We start from the raw sequence: 19,317 nt of genomic DNA, 5'->3' as shown, positions 1-19,317 counted from the left end.
CGGATACTCAGTGTAGAATTTCCTGCTTGAAAGCTTTAGAAGTAGTCACTTTATGTCTGTTCTTGTCTCAGTGAACTTCACTTGTTTAGGAAAAAAAGCCCGACCTTACGTTGTAAAAGATAGGCCATGTTGGTTTTTACATCATAATCTCTCTGGTATTCGTAGTGTTTCTCCAACCGTACGAGTTGAATGGAGTGTAGTTCTAGTTCTGCGTGAGAGGATAATCTTCTGTTGGTGAATGCTCATGCAGAAACAGAGTATACTTCTAGTTCTTGAAGTTTGTTGATGCAACGGAAAAGTTTATGAATTTTTAAGGCACGAGATACAATTTGTGTTGGTTTACTCATCCATTGAACTTGGTACACTCATGCTTCTGGTTTTGAAGTCACCTTATATCAGTGTCATCTTTTGATTGCTATGATGCCTATGTTTTGTATATTCATATTTAGAAATGATGCTTTGAGTGCAAAAAGGTGTTTAGTGCGATACTCCGATTAGCCCTTACCTCCTGAATTTTGTATGGTCCAAGTGATTTGGTAGTTTAATATAGTGGTGTGCAGATTTTTGCAATGCATGGACCTGATCTTCACTTATGGTCTCTTTAGAGAAAATGAAAGAAATGTTAGGTTGTATCTTCGAATGATCCTCTGCGGCCACAAGATAATTTGTTGGTATGGTTATGAAATTTTACATAGAACAAAATTTAGGAAATAAAATAGAAAGATATAGTGTGTTACTTATTGTGAGTTTGATATTGTCATTTTGTTTATATTAATTGTGAATAATTGTTTTCTAAATTTAGTTTAGTTTTATTCTTTTAGAAGTTTAGAATTAACACTTCTAATCATTTTTAAAAACCAGATTTGCACATGTGATTTGTAAAATACATGTTTTGGTGAAAAATGTTAAGTTTTGTACTTGATAGATGTAAATGAGACTTAAAAACATTTATATGGTTTCTATATATTTTTATCTTAGTCCATGTGTGTTTTGAAATTGATTGAATACATGTCTGGTTTTATTCAAGCAAGTAACATTTTCAAAAGTTGTCTTCTATTTAGAGAATAAAATTGGGAAGTTTTGGGAGACATAGTAAGGGATTGATAAAATTCGCCCAATTCATTCTATTTAGGCATCCACGTGTTGCAAAATACAATACTTTTTTTTATATAGGAAACATGAATTTTAATCAGTTTTAGTATTCATGAAAATACTTTGATCATAACAATCTTTAATGTTTCTTGTGAAGTTGTATTTATGATTTCAGTATTATTGTGGTTGTTACAAATAATCATTTTGTTAAGTATAGGCGTCAAAATAGGTTTTGATCCTAAAGTATTATTTGTAACCGTTTTTAATCATTTTTATGGTATAATGTTTTTAATCATTGTTTGTAACCGTGTTAATGTTATTGAAGTAAGGATTATGTTAAACTTAAAAGATAAACAAGTAAATTCTTTAGAAGGTAAATTATATGAAATTGAATATAAGTAAAAAGTTAAAAGTTTTGAAAGCTTGACTTCAGTTTATTATATTTCATTTTTAATTTTTACGCGTTAGGATATTATGGTATTTTTTATCTAACTTTTTCTTTTAATCAGTTTAGAAGTTATTTTAAGTTAAGGGTTAGCTAGATTATAAATAAATAAAATTGTCTTTTAATAAAATACATGAAAATATTGAGTGTTTTTTTTTAAATACATTATACCTTAATATATACGGATGTCTTCTGGTAATGAGTTAATTTATGACATGTACATTAAGAATGTCTTTCGTGTGATGATATATTAGTTTAAAAAATATCGAAATTATTCTCTAGTGCATTGCAAGAGTTTGCACTTTTTTCAATCCGATATGCATATATTAGTATACAAGTCTTAGTAGCGTGCGGAGGCACAGGTTAATTAGATATGAATTCTTTTTATTACTGTTTTTAAATATAAAATCAATACATATTATACGACAAAAAAAGATGAAAAAGATAACGCAGGTGATTTTTTTTATTCAGCAATACAAAAGAACAAACAGAATTTTAGATGAAGTTGTGAATTAAACAAAGTTTATTATAGTAGAAAACTTCTAAATTGAAGATGAGGAATACTGAATAAAAAATAAAGCAGGTTTATTCATTAGAAAACTTAATGTGCATTTATCTGCTTTAGTTCTCAATTTGGAATAGAAGATGATCTCTTCCCTAGAACCCATTTACCTTTCACGTTGGTAACCCTTGTTCGAATACTACAATGAACAATTACATTTTTGAAACGATGTATGCCAATATATCTTGCAAAATATAATTGCAAGTACTATGAAAATACAATTTCCATTATATATGGTAATATAAATAGAGTATATATGGTAATGAACCAATCGGGAGATGGCCTCTAATAATCAATTTGACATCGAAAACTGTAATATTGGATTCACAAGCAACCCTTGAAACATTTTTTGAGGAACCAAATATTCTGAAAAATGCATTAGAAATTAATTAAGATTATTAAATTCTTTAATTTTAAAGATACATGTACTAGTCACTCTTGAAAAAAGATTTAGAGCTTTTTTTTGTCTCAAATTTACTATCTATTTCTTTTTTCTTTGTTAAGACTTGTTTCCACTCCCTTTTTCTATAAACAGGAGTGTTCTTGTAAATTCAACTTGAAAATAATACAGAGAATTCTGACAACTTTGCAACTCTCTCTTTCTAAGTATACTAGGATAGTTGTCTTCTTGATTTTTCATGACCTTTTCCTTGAAGTTTGGCATAACCTCCATCAAGACACACATCCAAACCACTCTCCAAACACATTCTCATTCATCATTACAAACTTCCACATCTGATTTCTCATGACCTTTTCCTTGAAGTTTGGCCTAACCTCCATCAAGACACACATCCAAAGCACTCTCCAAACACATTCTCATTCATCATTACAAACTTCCGCATTTAGACGCATTATATACATGGAGTCTTCTTCAACTTTGTGAAATTGGTTTGTATAATTTGACACCAAAACTTGTTCCTTCATTTAGGTCATGTTACATCATTGATGTCGATTTTGTAGTTTAGTGAATAGGGCCTTGGTCCACTTCCATAATTTAGTTTTTGGGCAAGTCACTTTTTCATTAAGAACTTAATATTACCCTTATTCAGTTATGAATGATGTAAGCCTTTGAATCATTCTTTATATTATATGATTTATCTAGTTACTTATATCAAATAAGTGTTTTGTGTTCAGGTATATGTTTGGTGTCAGTAACAATACAACAACTCACTAACGAAGACAATTAATTTAGTGACATCCAGACATATGTCACCAATTGTTTTGAACAGGGGAAGCAAATATAGTTGTCCCTTATATTGTTGTGTAAGTGTAATTTGTTGACTTATAAGTATAATATATCATTTTAAGGTACAATAATGAAGTTATTTTCAATGTAAGCATCATTGACAACTACTTGTGGTTTTCCTGATGAACAACATTGCTATGTGAATTTTCTCCTTGCACAATTCTTCTCCCAACCATCTTAAACAAGTAATAGATTGGTTAAAACTTCAATGCTATGAACATTCTTTATCATATAAGTGTATCTAAAGCATTACCTTTTTCATAGTTCAATTATAAGACATGACATGTTGTTAGGGAAATCAATTACTAAGGCTAAAAAGCTTGCATGATTTTCCCTATAGTTTCAGTAGTTTGGTCCATATATTTATAATTGTTTGATTTCTTTTCTTCCTCAATTATTTATAATTATGTTGATATATTGTAGTGTAATAGGCAAACTAGCTCATATGAGTGCGATTACTATGTAATGCATTAGATGACAACCATTGTTTGTCCTGGTATTATAACTAGTTGGAATACAGTAATAATTGACATTGTTGAATAAAATACTTTACAACTTTGTCTTTTTATATACTAATTGAAATTGTTGTTTTTTGTGTAGAAATTCAAAAGTCCTATACAAATTCTCAATAAGTTCATTCATTATTTAGGGAAAGCTTGTTCCAAATACATAATACAAATGTACAATATTGTTTAACACATTTACTTGTTTTAAGGACATTATATTATGAAGGATTTAACACAATGTTCTAATAATAACATTTAACACATTTACTTGTATCTATATTCTAACTTACTTTGGGTGTGATGAATATATAAGTTTTTATGTCTCTATTATGTTTCTATGTTGGGTTTTTATGCAGGTTTAACATATAGAGAGAAACAAAAAATAAAAAATATATTTTAAAAAAAGAAGTGCACATTTAGCTTTAGTTAAAGGCAAAATCGAAGCAGGAAAGAGTATTCAACTACAATTTAACCAAAGTCAAATTAGAAAAAAATATTGAAAAAAAATTACATTAGGCTTTGGTTTTCATTATAACTAAAACATAAAGGAGATTTGACTTTAGTTTTTAAGACGAACCAAAGTCATATGCTCTTTTTGACTTAAAAATATTATTTAATTTTAAGGATATTTTAGTTTTAATTTTGGTACCAAAGTTAAATACCTTTAAAATTAAATAATATTTTTATATAAAATAAGGCATATAAACTCGAAAAAATCCATTTTTTTATTATATTAAAAATAACATATTGCCTCGATTTTTCTTATAATCAAGACCAAATTCACGTTCTTTTTTACTCTTTATTATATAAAAAGGACATATAATCTCGATTCATTTATAATCAAGGTTAAATCTATTTATTTATTTATTTATTTATATATTATTTATTTATTGTTTAATACTTCGGTTTTTATTAAACTAAAACAAAATGCTAAATTTAACTAAAACAAAAAAATACACAATTTTTACTATATGTTTGAGTTGTAGTACAACCGAAACCCAATATCCAAATAATTGCTGCTGTATTATTTTGCTGCATTAGTGAATAGCCTAACCCAAGTGAAAGGATTCGACATGAACCCGACAACTTCAAGATTTTTATCTTGTTCTGGTTTTTTTGTAATTATACCTAAATTAATTTTAACTTAAGAACTCATATTTCTTTCTTGAAAATATTTGTACTGAAAATTTACTTTATGACCTAGAAAAAGAGATGACCAAAAAAGACGGAAAAGAAAAACGAAATTCAGTAAAATTAGACTATTTATAGACCCATTGATGGTGTGCGGACAGCCAGAAATAACGTGAATACGTTGGTTGTATTTGGTTTCTACTTTCTTAAATATTCACACGCCCTATCTATCAATACCCTACATATTTGCAAATAGGAAATTGAAAATAGTAACATACACATATTAAACCCTGAATCCGATATTTGTTCGATTCTAGTCGTTGCTCTCGCAAGCGGGAGGGGTTTCTTCCAACCATGTCTTCATTCCCAGTCATGTCCACCTTCCTCCTCCTCCTCGCCACAGCCGTCTCAGCCCATGATCGCGTCGACGCCAGAAAATACTTCGGCTACGTCCCCGCGACCGACGATTGCTCCTTAACGAACCAAACATTGCTGGCTGAGGAGTTCCTGCACGGGCACAACTGGGTAAGGAAGAAATACAAGCTTCCCTCGTTCGCTTGGGACGAGAAGCTTGCGTTCTACGCGCGGGAGTACCTCATGCAACGTTACGAGGATTGCAAACTCATCCATTCCAACTCCAACTACGGCGAGAACATCTTCTGGGGGAAGACGCGCAATTGGAATCCCTCCGAAGCTACCTTCTACTGGTACGAGGAGAAACAGTGGTACGATTTCAAAACACTCACGTGCGCCCCGCCGCCAAAATCCTGCGGCCACTTCACCCAGGTAGTCTGGCGCGACTCTGACCGAATCGGCTGCGCTCTTCAGAATTGCCACAACCCTGATCTGGGCATGCTCATGGCGTGCGAATACGATCCTCCTGGTAACTACGCCAATGAGAACCCTTTGCAATCACATATCTGATCACAATCACCACCCCAACATCACATCTTTCTAATCGTAATCACGTAGTTCTGTTAGCTTCTGTTGAAACTAATTTACAGATCGCTTTGTGATAAATTTCCAAGTATATGATCGACCGGATGACTGATTCAAAAATGGTTTAGTTTAACCATTGTAATGTGGGTTTCTCGTGAGAGTTCAAAGATCTTAGCTTAGGCAGGCCCATGTTTTAGGCCTATTTCCTTGTGGCTTTTAGAGTTAGCTATGATTGTATTAATAGCACACCTCTTGTAATATGATACTGCAAAGGATGTATGGGATATTTATCTTTAATGTATACATAGTCTAATTTTGCAAAGCAGTATCAACTTGATGTTAGCCTTATACCGAAAAGATGTTACATTTTAAGAATATATCTATCCCATTTATTTTATTTCCTTTTCAGTTAATATTTTAAAAGCAGTTAACACTAGTGGAAAAATGACATTCTATAACAAACCTATTATAACAGATAAAAATTATCCATCATAATAGGACATATTATAACGTAGTTTTGTAAATCAGTTATAATATGAAACGCGGTGGCAAACTTGTAAATAAGTTTAAGACATATTATAACGTAGTTTTGAAAATCAGTTATAAAATTGAAACGCGATGGCAAACTTGTAAATAAATTTAAAACATATTATAACGTAGTTTTGGAAATCAGTTATAATATCTTCTCCTTTTTAATTTTTCACATTTCCCTAATTTCATTTCAATTTTCCCTCTCATCTCGTTCCTCTCTTCCGCGTCTCTAAACCTCCGAAGACTCCTCTCGTTCAAAACCTATTATCACGTTCCCTCTTGTTCCCTCTCATCTTTAATTTCTCGGCACTCCTCCCTCCAAACACTCTGAGAACACTGCTCTGCTCCCATGCTTTTCTCGGCTCCGAGAACACTCCTCCCTCCGCGCGACTGTGGTTGTGGTTTAAGCTATAGAGAGAAGGAGAGCTAGGTTAGGGGAAGGCGAAGGCCAGCGAACTGAAAGCACTGTTCCTACGGCTGACCAAGTAGTTATAGAACCTTGGGAGACTGTTTCTGCCTCCGCTGCCTCTTCGTCAAAATCTCCAAAGTCTGACAAGTAGGGTTTATGATTCATACTTCGAAATCGCCGAAATTTCTTCTACTATTTATTTTTTCCTAATTTGTTATGTTTTTCTTCTATTAATTTCACTAATCCCGCCTGTGGTGAGTACTAAGTATGAATTCTGCATCATATAGCTAATAGCTTGCAGTACATTCGTGATTCAAAACCTGTTTGGTATTATATTTTAGGTAGTATGTGACGTACCAATCAACTTGTTCATGAACTGGTTAATTTTTTTTCTATTTAAAAAATTAAGTAGTTGCAACATCTCATCATTTGTAGTTATTCAAAATGTTATTTTCCTTGGTACTGAGAAGATTGAAAATGTATATGCCAAATGCAAGTTTGTGGCGCAATACTTTGTATACGGTAAGGAAATAAATCAACACACAAATTTGGTGTGTGATCTTTGTATCCTCTCTCTTAATTTACTCCTTGCTAGTTTGCTGATGCTTCTTTTTTCATTTTTAGGTGATAGCCTAAATGCTTCTTTGGTAGCTGTTGTCTCAGTGGATCATGATGTCTTGAAAGCATGGGCCGCTTCAGAAGGCATAATGGTAGTATAAACTTTTAAAACTGTTTTTATATCTAATTGTACTTATTTTTTTATTTTACCTTTTGTCAATCTATTTTAACTTATATTTTTGTCTAAATTTATTCACATGCAAACTTACATAATTTTGTGATATAGTAAAATTTTTTCTTACATTCAGATTTAATAATCAGATTCAGATGTATCAAATGGTTTTAATTTAACATCTCTACTGTAACTTGAACTATTCATTAGAATATTTTTTTAATTATATTATTTTATTTGTAGATCTTTAATGATTCATCTCCCATGAAAGTTGCAGACATTGAAGACATTAGAAGAAACTGAGCTTCTTTTATTTTAAGTATTAGTAGAAACTTGGCTACAATTCAATAGTTTATGTATATTAATGTAATATTTGGATTTAATGTATAGTTTGATGTATAAATGATGTATTAAATATTAGACTATTTAATATTTGAAATGAATTTTATTTTGTTAATTTCATTAAATTTGTTTATTTGAAGTTATATTGATTATAAATTGATGGAATGAAATCATAATACAGGAATATTATTATAATTTTATTGGATGTCAAATGTAATAATCAATTTTTTTTAAAATAAAAAACATATATTATAACGTACTAAGCAATGTATGTTATGATAGTTGATCACATATTATAACGTACAATAATATATACGTAATAATATATCACATATTATAACGTACAAAAACTTCTACGTCACAAAACCTTCCATCCTATTATAACAGACAAATGAAAATTTGTCATAATAAACTGCGCATATTATAACGTACTTCAGAAACTACGTTATAATATGTTGAACATATTATAACGTAAATTTCTGCTACTTTATAAAATGCGTAGACTTATTATATCGCCCAGAACTATGTCCCTAGTAACTACGTTATAAAAGATCATTTTTGTACGTTATAAAATGTCATTTTTCCACTAGTGTAATAGTCTGAAAGTGGTCCATTTTAAATAAAAATTGTTTTCAAACGTGTGGGTGTGCCATTATTCCCACAACAATCTCTTCTAACGTTATAAAAATACTCTGTGATGGTTTTTGGAGCACTACATAAAATTTCATATCAAGTCACTGAGCCTACTCTTTACTTCATATACATCACCATCGTGTTTTAAGAGTAAGGGTTCAGAAACCAGAATTTAAGCAAGCATACAACAATGGCTGGAGGTTGGTCTTTCTGCTTCCGCTTTCTTTCTTATAAATCTGAATATGATTAAATGTGCTTGTTTGAGATATTTAGATTTATCGAATCTTTAGTATGAATTTTTTACATTTGGTATCAGAGCCGTTTATCCTCTGCCTTGTCTGGTTCACTCCTCTGCGTATTGTGTTTTTAGTTTTATCAATTGTTTTGAAACTGAATCGAAAGAAGAAAGTTTTCTGTGAAATTTTGGTGCTAAAACCCTCACATATTATTGGGTTCGTGTTTGAATACGCCTTGTTGGAACCATGCTGGAGGTTGAAGATGATCGAAACGACATTTGTTTTTCCGTTTCATTTTGGACATCTTTCAGAACAATATATTCAGTTTTTATTTTTCTTCTTTATCTGTTGTACACATACGCGTACCGGAGATTAAGGTACGCTGCTTCTGGTTTTAATTAATAATGTACGCTTCTGGTTTTATCTCCTCTGCCTTGTCTTTTCATTCTGCGCACACGGATTGCTTTTCATATATATAAATATATATTATATATTGTTTACGTTTTATATTGGATGCCTTTTTCCTATTATATGCGTATAATATATATATATATATATATATATATATATATATATATATATATATATATATATATATATATATATATATATATATATATATATATATATATATATATATATATATATATATATATATATATATATATATATATATATATATATATATATATATATATATATATATATATATATATATATATATATATATATATATATATATATATATATATATATATATATATATATACATGCAATTAGGATTAAAGTGTGCGTGGACATTATACTAATATTTAATGTTAGTATAATAATTTTTTGAATATTATATATTTATAATATGACTCTTATATTTTATTTAGATTAAATATAAGAGAGAATTTAATGTTTAGTGATAAATATAATTTTTAATAATTAGAGAGTAGCCACAACATCTTTAATTAATTAAATTATATTATAAAGATCACTTTATTGAAACATTAATTGTAATTAATTATATATAATGTGATGAAATATATCCACAGGATTTTCCTTACATTTGTATGATTAATTAGGATAAAATATTTATTATAATTCTTAATTTTCCCACAGGAATTAGGAATGTGATATAATTTAATAGTTTTATCATAAGGTTAAATGAGTCTAATTGAGTAAGACTTTAGCCCACAGGCAAGTTTTATGTTAATAGACTCATTGGTAAAGACATGTTTTGCATTGGTAAAACATGACATTTATTTTAGTCTCAAATTATGATAATGAACATGAATATTTTGAATTTGTAGTTTCTCAATCTGTGAATATTTCTGATATCAAGTGTGGTATTCCCGAGTTGAAAGGAGATAATTATAAGATTTGGAAGGAAAGAGTTCTTCTTCATTTAGGCTGGATGGACATAGACTATGCTATTAGAAAACCTGAACCACCGGGTATGAGACTAGCACTCCAGATGCCATTGAACTTTATGAAAAATGGGAGAGGTCAAATCGTTTCTCCGTAACGTTCATAAAAACCAACATTTCTGCTGGAATCCGGGGTTCGGTTGATCAGTATGAGAATGTCAAGGATTTACTGAGGGCTATTGATGAGCAATTTATGACATCTGATAAATCTCTTGCCAGCACTCTTATAATGCAGTTTTCATCCTTAAAGCTCACTGGAATTAAGGGAGTGCGTGATCATATCATGCGCATAAGGGACATTGTGGCTCAACTAAAAGCTTTGGAAGTTACCATGTCTGATTCTTTCCTAGTGCACTATATTTTGTGCACTTTGCCTCACCATTACGCTCCCTTTAAAATCTCTTACAACACACATAAGGACAAGTGGTCTATTAATGAATTATTGACCATGTGTGTTCAAGAAGAAGAAAGGCTATTGATTGAAGAAGGGGAGAAGGTGAACTTGACCACTTCATTTAAGAATAAGAAGAACCAAGTTAATAAGAAGGGAAAGATTCCTGCTCAGCCAATTATTAAGAAGGAGTCCAGATGTTTCTTTTGTAAAAAGAAGGGACACATGAAGAAGGAATGTCAAAAGTTTAAGGATTGGCTTGAAAAGAAAGGTAATTTGTTTGTTTTTGTTTGTTATGAATCTAATTTGACTAGTTTTAATCATAACACATGGTGGATTGATTATGGTTCTACAATCCATGTTTCTAATACCTTGCAGGGTATGGAAAACCTAAGGAAACCGATGGGAAGTGAGCAACACATCTATTCAGGAAGCAAGATGAGTTCACATGTTGAAGCCATTGGGACGTGCAATTTAGTTTTAAGCAGTGGTTTTGTTTAATGTTTAGAAAATACCTTTTATGTTCCTAGTTTTAGCAAGAACTTGATTTCTATTTCACAACTTGCACCTTTGGGTTTTTCCTTTAATTTTATGGATTCTGGTTTTACTTTATTGAATAAATCCAGAGTTATTGGCTTTGGGGAATTATGCGATGGTCTTTACTTTATTAAATTGCAAAACAACGCTGCTTATAGTTCTATGCATGTTTTCGCTGGGTTAAAAAGATGTGTTATGAATGAGGATTCTTCTGTTTTATGGCACCGTAGATTGGGACATATCTCCATTGAGAGAATTAAGCGATTAGTAAATGAAGGAGTACTTAGTACTTTGGATTTTACTGATTTTGAGACTTGCGTGGATTGCATTAAGGGTAAGCAAACTAACAAGTCCAAAAGAGGTGCTAAGAGGAGTTCAAGTTTACTAGAAATTATTCATACATATATTTGTTGTTCGGATATGGACGCAAGTAGTCCAAAATACTTTATCACCTTTATAGATGATTACTCACGATACATGTATCTGTACTTACTTCGTTCTAAGGATGAAGCCTTAGATGCCTTTAAAGTTTTTAAGGTTGAAGTAGAGTTACAATGTGGAAAGAAAATTAGGATTGTGAGATCAGATAGAGGTGGAGAGTACTACGGTAGATACACGGAGAATGGACAAGCACCTGGTCCGTTTGCTAGATTTCTTCAAGAACATGGGATTGTTGCCCAATATACCATGCCTGGCTCTCCAGATCAGAATGGTGTAGCAGAAAGAAGAAATCGAACCTTGATGGATATGGTGAGAAGTATGAGGAGTAATTCAAAACTTCCTCAGTTCTTGTGGACTGAAGCACTTAAGACGGCTGTGTATATAGTAAATCGGGTCCCAACTAAGGCTGTTTTAAAAACACCTTTTGAGTTATTCAAAGGTTGGAAACCTAGTTTACGACATGTACGCGTTTGGGGATGTTCGTCTGAAGTGAGAATTTATAATCCACAAGAGAAGAAACTAGACCTAAGGACTGTTAGTGGGTATTTCATTGGATATGCTGAAAATTCCAAAGGTTATAGATTCTATTGTCCAACTCATAACACTAAGATTGTGGAATCAAGAAATGCAAAGTTTCTTGAAAATGATTTGATTAGTGGGAGTGATTTAAATCAAGACGTTGATCTTGAAAAAGATCACTATGAAGCTCAAACCTCTCAATCAAATGAAAGATTGGTATATCAAGTTGTTGATGAGGAGCAACAAGTAAATGTTGAACAACTAGTTGAACAACAAGCTTCTCATCAAGATGTTGACACAACATTAAGAAGATCTACTAGAATCAGAAGACCAGCAGTTTCTAGTGATTATGAAGTGTATTTACAAGAATCGGATTACAACATTGGAGCCGAAAATGATCCTGAAACGTTTTCACAAGCCATGAGTTCTAAAGAATCAAAACTATGGTATGATGCCATGAAAGACGAGATGGATTCTATGGCATCCAACAAAGTCTGGGATCTCGTTCAGTTGCCTAATGGTGTAAAATCCATTGGATGTAGATGGGTCTTTAAAACCAAGAAAGACTCAAAAGGCAACATTGAGAGACATAAGGCAAGACTTGTTGCCAAAGGATTCACTCAAAGAGAAGGAATTGACTACACAGAGACCTTTTCTCCTGTATCTAAGAAAGATTCTTTCCGAGTAATTATGGCATTAGTAGCTCATTTTGATTTTGAGTTACATCAAATGGATGTGAAAACAACATTCCTTAATGGTGATCTAGAGGAAGAGGTTTACATGAAACAACCTGAAGGATTCTCTTCTAAAGACAATGAGCACTTGGTATGTAAGCTTAATAAATCCATCTATGGATTAAAACAAGCCTCCCGCTAATGGTATCTAAAATTTCATGATGTTATCACTTCATTCGATTTTGAAGAAAACGTCATGGATCAATGTATATACCAAAAGGTCAGTGGGAGTAAGATTTGTTTCCTTGTATTATACGTGGATGATATTTTGCTTGCAACCAACGATAAGGGTTTGCTATATGAAGTGAAACAATTTCTCTCAAAGAACTTTGACATGAAAGATATGGGAGAGACATCTTATGTCATTGGCATTAAGATCCATAGAGAAAGATCTCGAGGCATTTTGGGTTTGTCTCAAGAGACCTATATCAACAAAGTTTTAGAGAGGTTTAACATGAAGAATTATTCACCAAGTGTAGCTCCCATTGTAAAGGGTGACAAACTTGAATTAAGTCAATGCCCGAAAAATGATCTTGAGCGGGAACAGATGAAAAATATTCCATATGCTTCAGCTGTCGGAAGTCTTATGTATGCTCAAGTTTGTACTAGAGCTGACATTGCATTTGCAGTTGGAGTTTTAGGAAGATATCAGAGTAATCCATGTGTTGACCACTGGAAAGCTGCAAAGAAAATAATCAGATATCTTCAAGGAACAAAAGATTTCATGCTCATGTATAGATGAACTGATAATTTGGAAGTGGTAGGCTACTCTGATTCAGACTTTGCTGGTTGTGTTGATACCAGAAAATCTACATTTGGCTATGTTTTCATGCTAGCTTGTGGAGCTGTATCTTGGAGTAGCAAAAAGCAGACCTTGACTGCTACTTCTACTATGGAGGTTGAGTTCGTTTCTTGTTTTGAGGCTACTTCACATGGTGTATGGTTGAAGAGTTTTATATCTGGGCTTAGAGTTGTGGACTCAATTGCTAGGCCACTGAAGTTGTATTGTGATAACTCTGCTGTTGTTTTTATGGCTAAGAATAATAAAAGTGGAAGTCGAAGTAAACACATCGATATTAAATATCTAGCCATAAGAGAATGTGTTAAAGAAAAGAAAGTGGTCATTGAGCACGTTAGCACCGAGTTGATGATTGTTGATCCTTTAACTAAAGGCATGCCACCAAAGAATTTTAAGGATCATGTAACACGAATGGGACTTGGTTCCATGATATGACAATCATTGTAAGTACTTTCATTTTGATAAAACTCTTATTCAGTTTAATGTTTTCTCAATTATTTGTGCACATAATTAGTTACTTTGAGAAAACTCATTTAATTGTGACCTAGAATAGACATATGGTTTATTCATTAGAGTTAAGAGCTTGTGATGTGAGACTAAATACATCGTAATACATGGGAGATAATACTCATTATTAGAGGAATTGTCACCATGATTCATATATTTGGTCTCTTATTACGTTTGATGGTTGAATAAAATGGACCAAGTGGGAGAATGTTAGCCTTATACAGAAAAGAGGTTACATTTTAAGAATATATCTATCCCATTTATTTTATTTCCTTTTCAGTTAATATTTTAAAAGCAGTTAATATTCTGAAAGTGGTCCATTTTAAATAAAAACCGTTTTCAAACGTGTGGGTGTGCCATTATTCCCACAACAATCTCTTCTAACGTTATAAAAATACTCTGTGATAGTTTTTGGAGCACTACAGAAAATTTCATATCAGGTCACTGAGCCTACTCTTTACTTCATATACATCACCATCGTGTTTTAAGAGTAAGGGTTCAGAAACCAGAATTTAAGCAAACATACAACAATGGCTGGAGGTTGGTCTTTCTGCTTCCGCTTTCTTTCTTATAAATCTAAATATGATTAAATGTGCTTGTTTGAGATATTTAGATTTATCGAATGTTTAGTATGAATTTTTTACACTTGACACATATTCATGAACCGAAGCAAAATGACTCAAGCATTAAGGATTGAGCCTCTAAAATTGAGTGTTGGTAGAGAATTACAACGTTTAGTTGAATTTCTTATGGCTTTGTGTAATGATTGCGTGGTTTAATTCTGCATCTGATGATGTTGTTAATGAATTGTTAGCAAAGGAAGTTAGACTTGGGACTCACAATGATTAAAAGATCAGTCCTTCTTCTGCTTCATCTGTTTTTCATTACATAGTGATTCTGTCATTCCTGTATTGGATAATTGATTCTCAATTTTAATCCTGATAGTGATAGTGTAAAAAAATGATAAAGAACTGTAACAATTAGAGATTGACGCAAAAACAAATTTGTAAAGCAAGAATTCAGTAGCTAATGTGTTGTTCCAACTCAACTAAGCTAATCTACATATGGAAAAAGGAGAATTATTGTTAATAACTTTTTATAATAATTTTTAATATTAGAGACTTAAATTTATTTTTAAAAAAATATTTGAAACATACTAATGACATATCATTACATAAGTGTCGTAAAAAATTTGATAAAAAAATATTTTCTTTCTAATAAATTATATGATAAAAATATTATAATAAAATGTGTATTGGTTAATTCACGCTGTATTTATTTTACCATTTTTGTTTTTTTAGTGTTGGCCAGTCCACGTTAACTCTAAATATTTTAAAATATTTATTTAAATGTGAGTTAATCCATGGTAATTTTAAAAATTTATTTATTTAAGTTTCGTCCAGCCGTACTTTTATATAATTTTTTATTCGCGACAGTTGATCGACATTATATGTCATTCAAATTTGTGTCTCCTGACCGACACAACTATGATTAGTCTCCAGAGTTTTCTCATGGGTTTCATTTCCGATTTTATGCTTCGTCTGTTGTCGGATTTTATGATTAGTAACTCATTAACTATTTTTTCAGTAATAAATAACACTGTCATTTTCAATGTTTAAAATATTAACACACACATCTATAAATAATTTTTATTTTTATAGATTATTTTTATTTATTTTATTTTTAAAAAATTGAATTTAAAAAACTAAATTAATAAAACAATGAGGACTTAAAACATAAAATTAAAAAGAATGTGAAAAAATAAATAAGTTTCTTACATAATAGTATAGATAAACTAATTTAATCCTTCCATTATGGCCACTTTAGTTCATTCCACAACTAAGGTTGCTGGTTTTGAACCCTAAACTTGTCAGTTTGACGATTTTTTTGATGCTGAAACCATGTCGAGTATCTTTTCCCTCTTCGATGTCTTTGAATTTCCTTCTTTTTGGCTCCTCGAATAGGCATGAAAGAACTCCCTGTTTTCCTTCTCTAAGTCTTTCCACACTGCAAATAAAGTATAAGAGGATCAAAGGTAACAGATTTATGATCGGCACGTAACATGTTACTGTTGGATTGGACTTATAATAACAAAAGGCCATGAAGGAGTAGAGTTTTTCTTAAATATTTTTCATGTAGAAAAAACAAGCATGTTACTGATAGATCATTAATTGATTTTACCTGTAGAGGTAATAATCGGTTTGATATTTGCATGTTTGAAAAGTGCTTCCATGCATTCTTCTTGATTCATGTTGAATAGAATACACTCTTCTATCAGACGGTGCACCTATTATAATGGCATCAAATACTATGTAAACTTAGATGATGATATTCAGAATCTCAGGTTTATGTTTTTGTAAAAAACTATATACTTAGAGAGGCATATCATGAGATTATGATCCAGTGAATTGACTAAGTTTTAAAATTCTTACAAGTTAATTAACACGCACCTGGTGGATATAAGCTGCTGAGGATGAATCTTCCATGAATGTTGTATATATTGTGCAAGAGAAAGATCTGAAAGATGGTGTGAGATGAGTTAGTATAATTAAGCTGAATATGGCTCACACATAGCCAGATAGATAGAGTTAGATATTTTCTTGAATTGATTGGAAAAGGAAGGAGAAGAGAAAAAGTTGAGAAAACAACTGACCAAAAAGGATGATTGTCAAGAAATAGAGAGTCGTGTTTATGCAGGAAAGAAAAACCACATGCAGATGATGAAATGGTTGGGTTTATATATGGTATACATGAGTAAAACTTTGTATTTTCAGAAAGTAAAAAAAGGGATAAAAAATATAGAAAAATAATGTTAATGAATGTAAAATTTTGTATGTCAAAGTATAATTTATGTTTTCTGTATATTGTTCTTTCTATCATTAATTTATGCTCTCTGTATACTGTTCTTTTATCATTAAGACTGAAAAGAAAAATGAATGTGATGAAAATATCTTTTCATAATTGACCATATCACTTTTACACAAGTTTTTTTTTTTTATAATTATTTAACACTATTTCTTAATATAAAATGATAGTTAAATGGTGTAAAGTAACTTTTTCTAAAAAAATATTTTTGTAAATACATAAAGAAAAAGAAAAATACAAAATTAATTTATAAATTTTAAGTTTTTTTAAGAGTTAAATAATTGGAAATGTGACATCAAATGATAAAATTAAATTAAAATATATAAAAAGATATAAATTTTATTTTATAAATTTATTTTATAAGATTAACCATCTCTTTTATATACTTCATCGTATATGAAATAGTATAAAAGTAATTAGATTTATTGTTGTTAATATGATATTTCACTCTTTATTAAGTTATTATACCCACAAAATTTGTGAGATTTTCATCACATATATTAATATATTCATGTGTTACCTGTCTTTGTCATCACATGAGAAAAATATGTAATATTATAATTATGTAATTCAGTTGTATAATATGATTTTACAACTATTTAATAAATATTGATGAACATAAAAAAATAACAGACCGTATATGATGTCATAAGCAGACAAAGATAAAAGGAAAAATAAAGTATTTAATAAGTGTAAATAAAATCAAAATATATGTGTACTATTGTTCATTTTTATTTTCTGGAAGTTTGGTTTATAGAAGTGGGGTCAAATGTAATTGATTATTTGTACGGTTGGATGGTGATCCAAACCAAACGGTAGATGTCAACCTAAACACAAATTTATAAATATAATGAAATATAACTTAACATTAAAAATGAAACTAAAATTAGATATTCATTTCCTTTTATTGTATAGGTTAATGTCCTTAACAGGAAACTTGATGTAATTTGATCTTTGGAGCAATTGAATATGTTAATACAATGTTCTAAGAAAGTGTTATTACAATGTAAGATGAAAAAGGAAGACATAAAAAATAATAAAATTTTGAAAAAGTTATGAAGTTAGTCTGGGGACTTTTTAATACATACTTTTAGAAGATAGTAAATAATAATAATAATAATAATAATAATAATAATAATAAAAGTTCATTTTTAGTCAAAATTAATTTATGTGTAAATTAAAAGTAAAACCTTATATAAGTTATACGGAAAATTTTCTAAGAACTAATAATAATTATGTATAAATATTAAAGATTTCACGTTAATTAAAAGGAAAGTTAAATTATAATATATAAATAAATAAAATTTTATAAATAAAATTTATAAAGATTTGAATTCTATTTTCCAGGAAAATGAATTATAATTTATAAAAAAACTAAGTAATATCAAATAATTAAGAGCAATATGAATGTAAAAATAAATAGTACGGTTTCCAGGTAAAATTGTCTGGAAATTATTGGAAACTGCTAGAAACAATTCCTTTTATATTATATTATTTTTAATAAAACTAATTGTTTAGAGTTTTTTTAATCTTGAGGGAAATAGAAGTTCAACTTGAAAGTGTCTAATATATTCTTATAAAAGAAAGACTGAATGGACAAAATATTTGATAAATAGTATTTAAAAGCGTGAACAGACAATTTAAATAAAATAAAATTATTTTATACATATCAGTGAAAGTGTATATATTTCGTGTGAGTCACTTTTTTTTATTTATGATAATAAAAATAGAGAAATTATAATAAAATAAATATAAATATATGTAAATTTTATAATTTTATTGTAGATAATTTTATTTATTTTATAGATATTTTTTTATTGTAAATTGTTATTTTAGTTTAAAAATATTAAATTAAAAAACAGTTAAACTTACAAAAATGTTAAATTTAAAAGAATCAATTAGAAAATAAAATTAATAAAATTTTATATACATAAAAAAAGTGAAAACTCCTTTATTAATATTATACATAAATTAAAAATCTAACTTTTGAGAAATTGATATAAAAGAGCCTTATTTAAATTGAAGATAAAGAAGAACAGAGACTGGGACATATGAGAGTTTTGTCCGGAAACTGCGGCAATGGGTCCAATTCATAAACAGAATTGGTATTGACGTGCTTATAGATAAGGAAATTTTTGTGTGGTAAGGACTGCTTATACATTAAAGTCCCGTGAAAATAATAAAAAGCACCAATTAACAGAATTTTCCATTATAGTTTTTTATTTCCTATCTTTTGAATTACTGAATTTTAATCTACTCTCTAAATTAAGACATGGACAAATAAATATGAATATTATGTGAAATTAA

At 30.0% G+C, this 19,317-nt stretch overlaps 1 protein-coding gene across 1 annotated transcript; it reads right to left on the bottom strand.

Moving 5' to 3' along the window:
* Positions 1 to 15,876: 15,876 nt before the first annotated feature.
* On the bottom strand, positions 15,877 to 16,838 carry LOC108324665 (uncharacterized). The gene is made up of 4 exons (XM_017557603.2): positions 16,799 to 16,838; positions 16,596 to 16,662; positions 16,327 to 16,432; positions 15,877 to 16,152 (listed from the first exon to the last, which is right to left on the bottom strand). The coding sequence occupies exons 2-4, from the start codon at positions 16,629 to 16,631 to the stop codon at positions 16,016 to 16,018; spliced, it is 279 nt and encodes a 92-aa protein (XP_017413092.1). The 5' UTR covers positions 16,632 to 16,662; positions 16,799 to 16,838; the 3' UTR covers positions 15,877 to 16,015.
* Positions 16,839 to 19,317: the final 2,479 nt, after the last annotated feature.

The sequence above is a fragment of the Vigna angularis genome, chromosome 3 (assembly GCF_016808095.1).
Source record: "Vigna angularis cultivar LongXiaoDou No.4 chromosome 3, ASM1680809v1, whole genome shotgun sequence".
NCBI lineage: Eukaryota > Viridiplantae > Streptophyta > Magnoliopsida > Fabales > Fabaceae > Vigna > Vigna angularis.
The sequence above is the reverse complement of the archived record's forward strand: the minus strand, read 5'-3'. Positions and strand labels throughout refer to the sequence as shown.

Excerpts from the sequence above, each read along its gene's own strand:
- LOC108324665 (XM_017557603.2), bottom strand. The coding sequence starts at position 16,631 with ATGGAAGATTCATCCTCAGCAGCTTATATCCACCAG. Across the intron at positions 16,433-16,595 it reads CAGCAGCTTATATCCACCAG|GTGCACCGTCTGATAGAAGA; the intron begins GTGCGTGTTAAT and ends CCATTATAATAG. Across the intron at positions 16,153-16,326 it reads ACCGATTATTACCTCTACAG|TGTGGAAAGACTTAGAGAAG; the intron begins GTAAAATCAATT and ends CTTTATTTGCAG.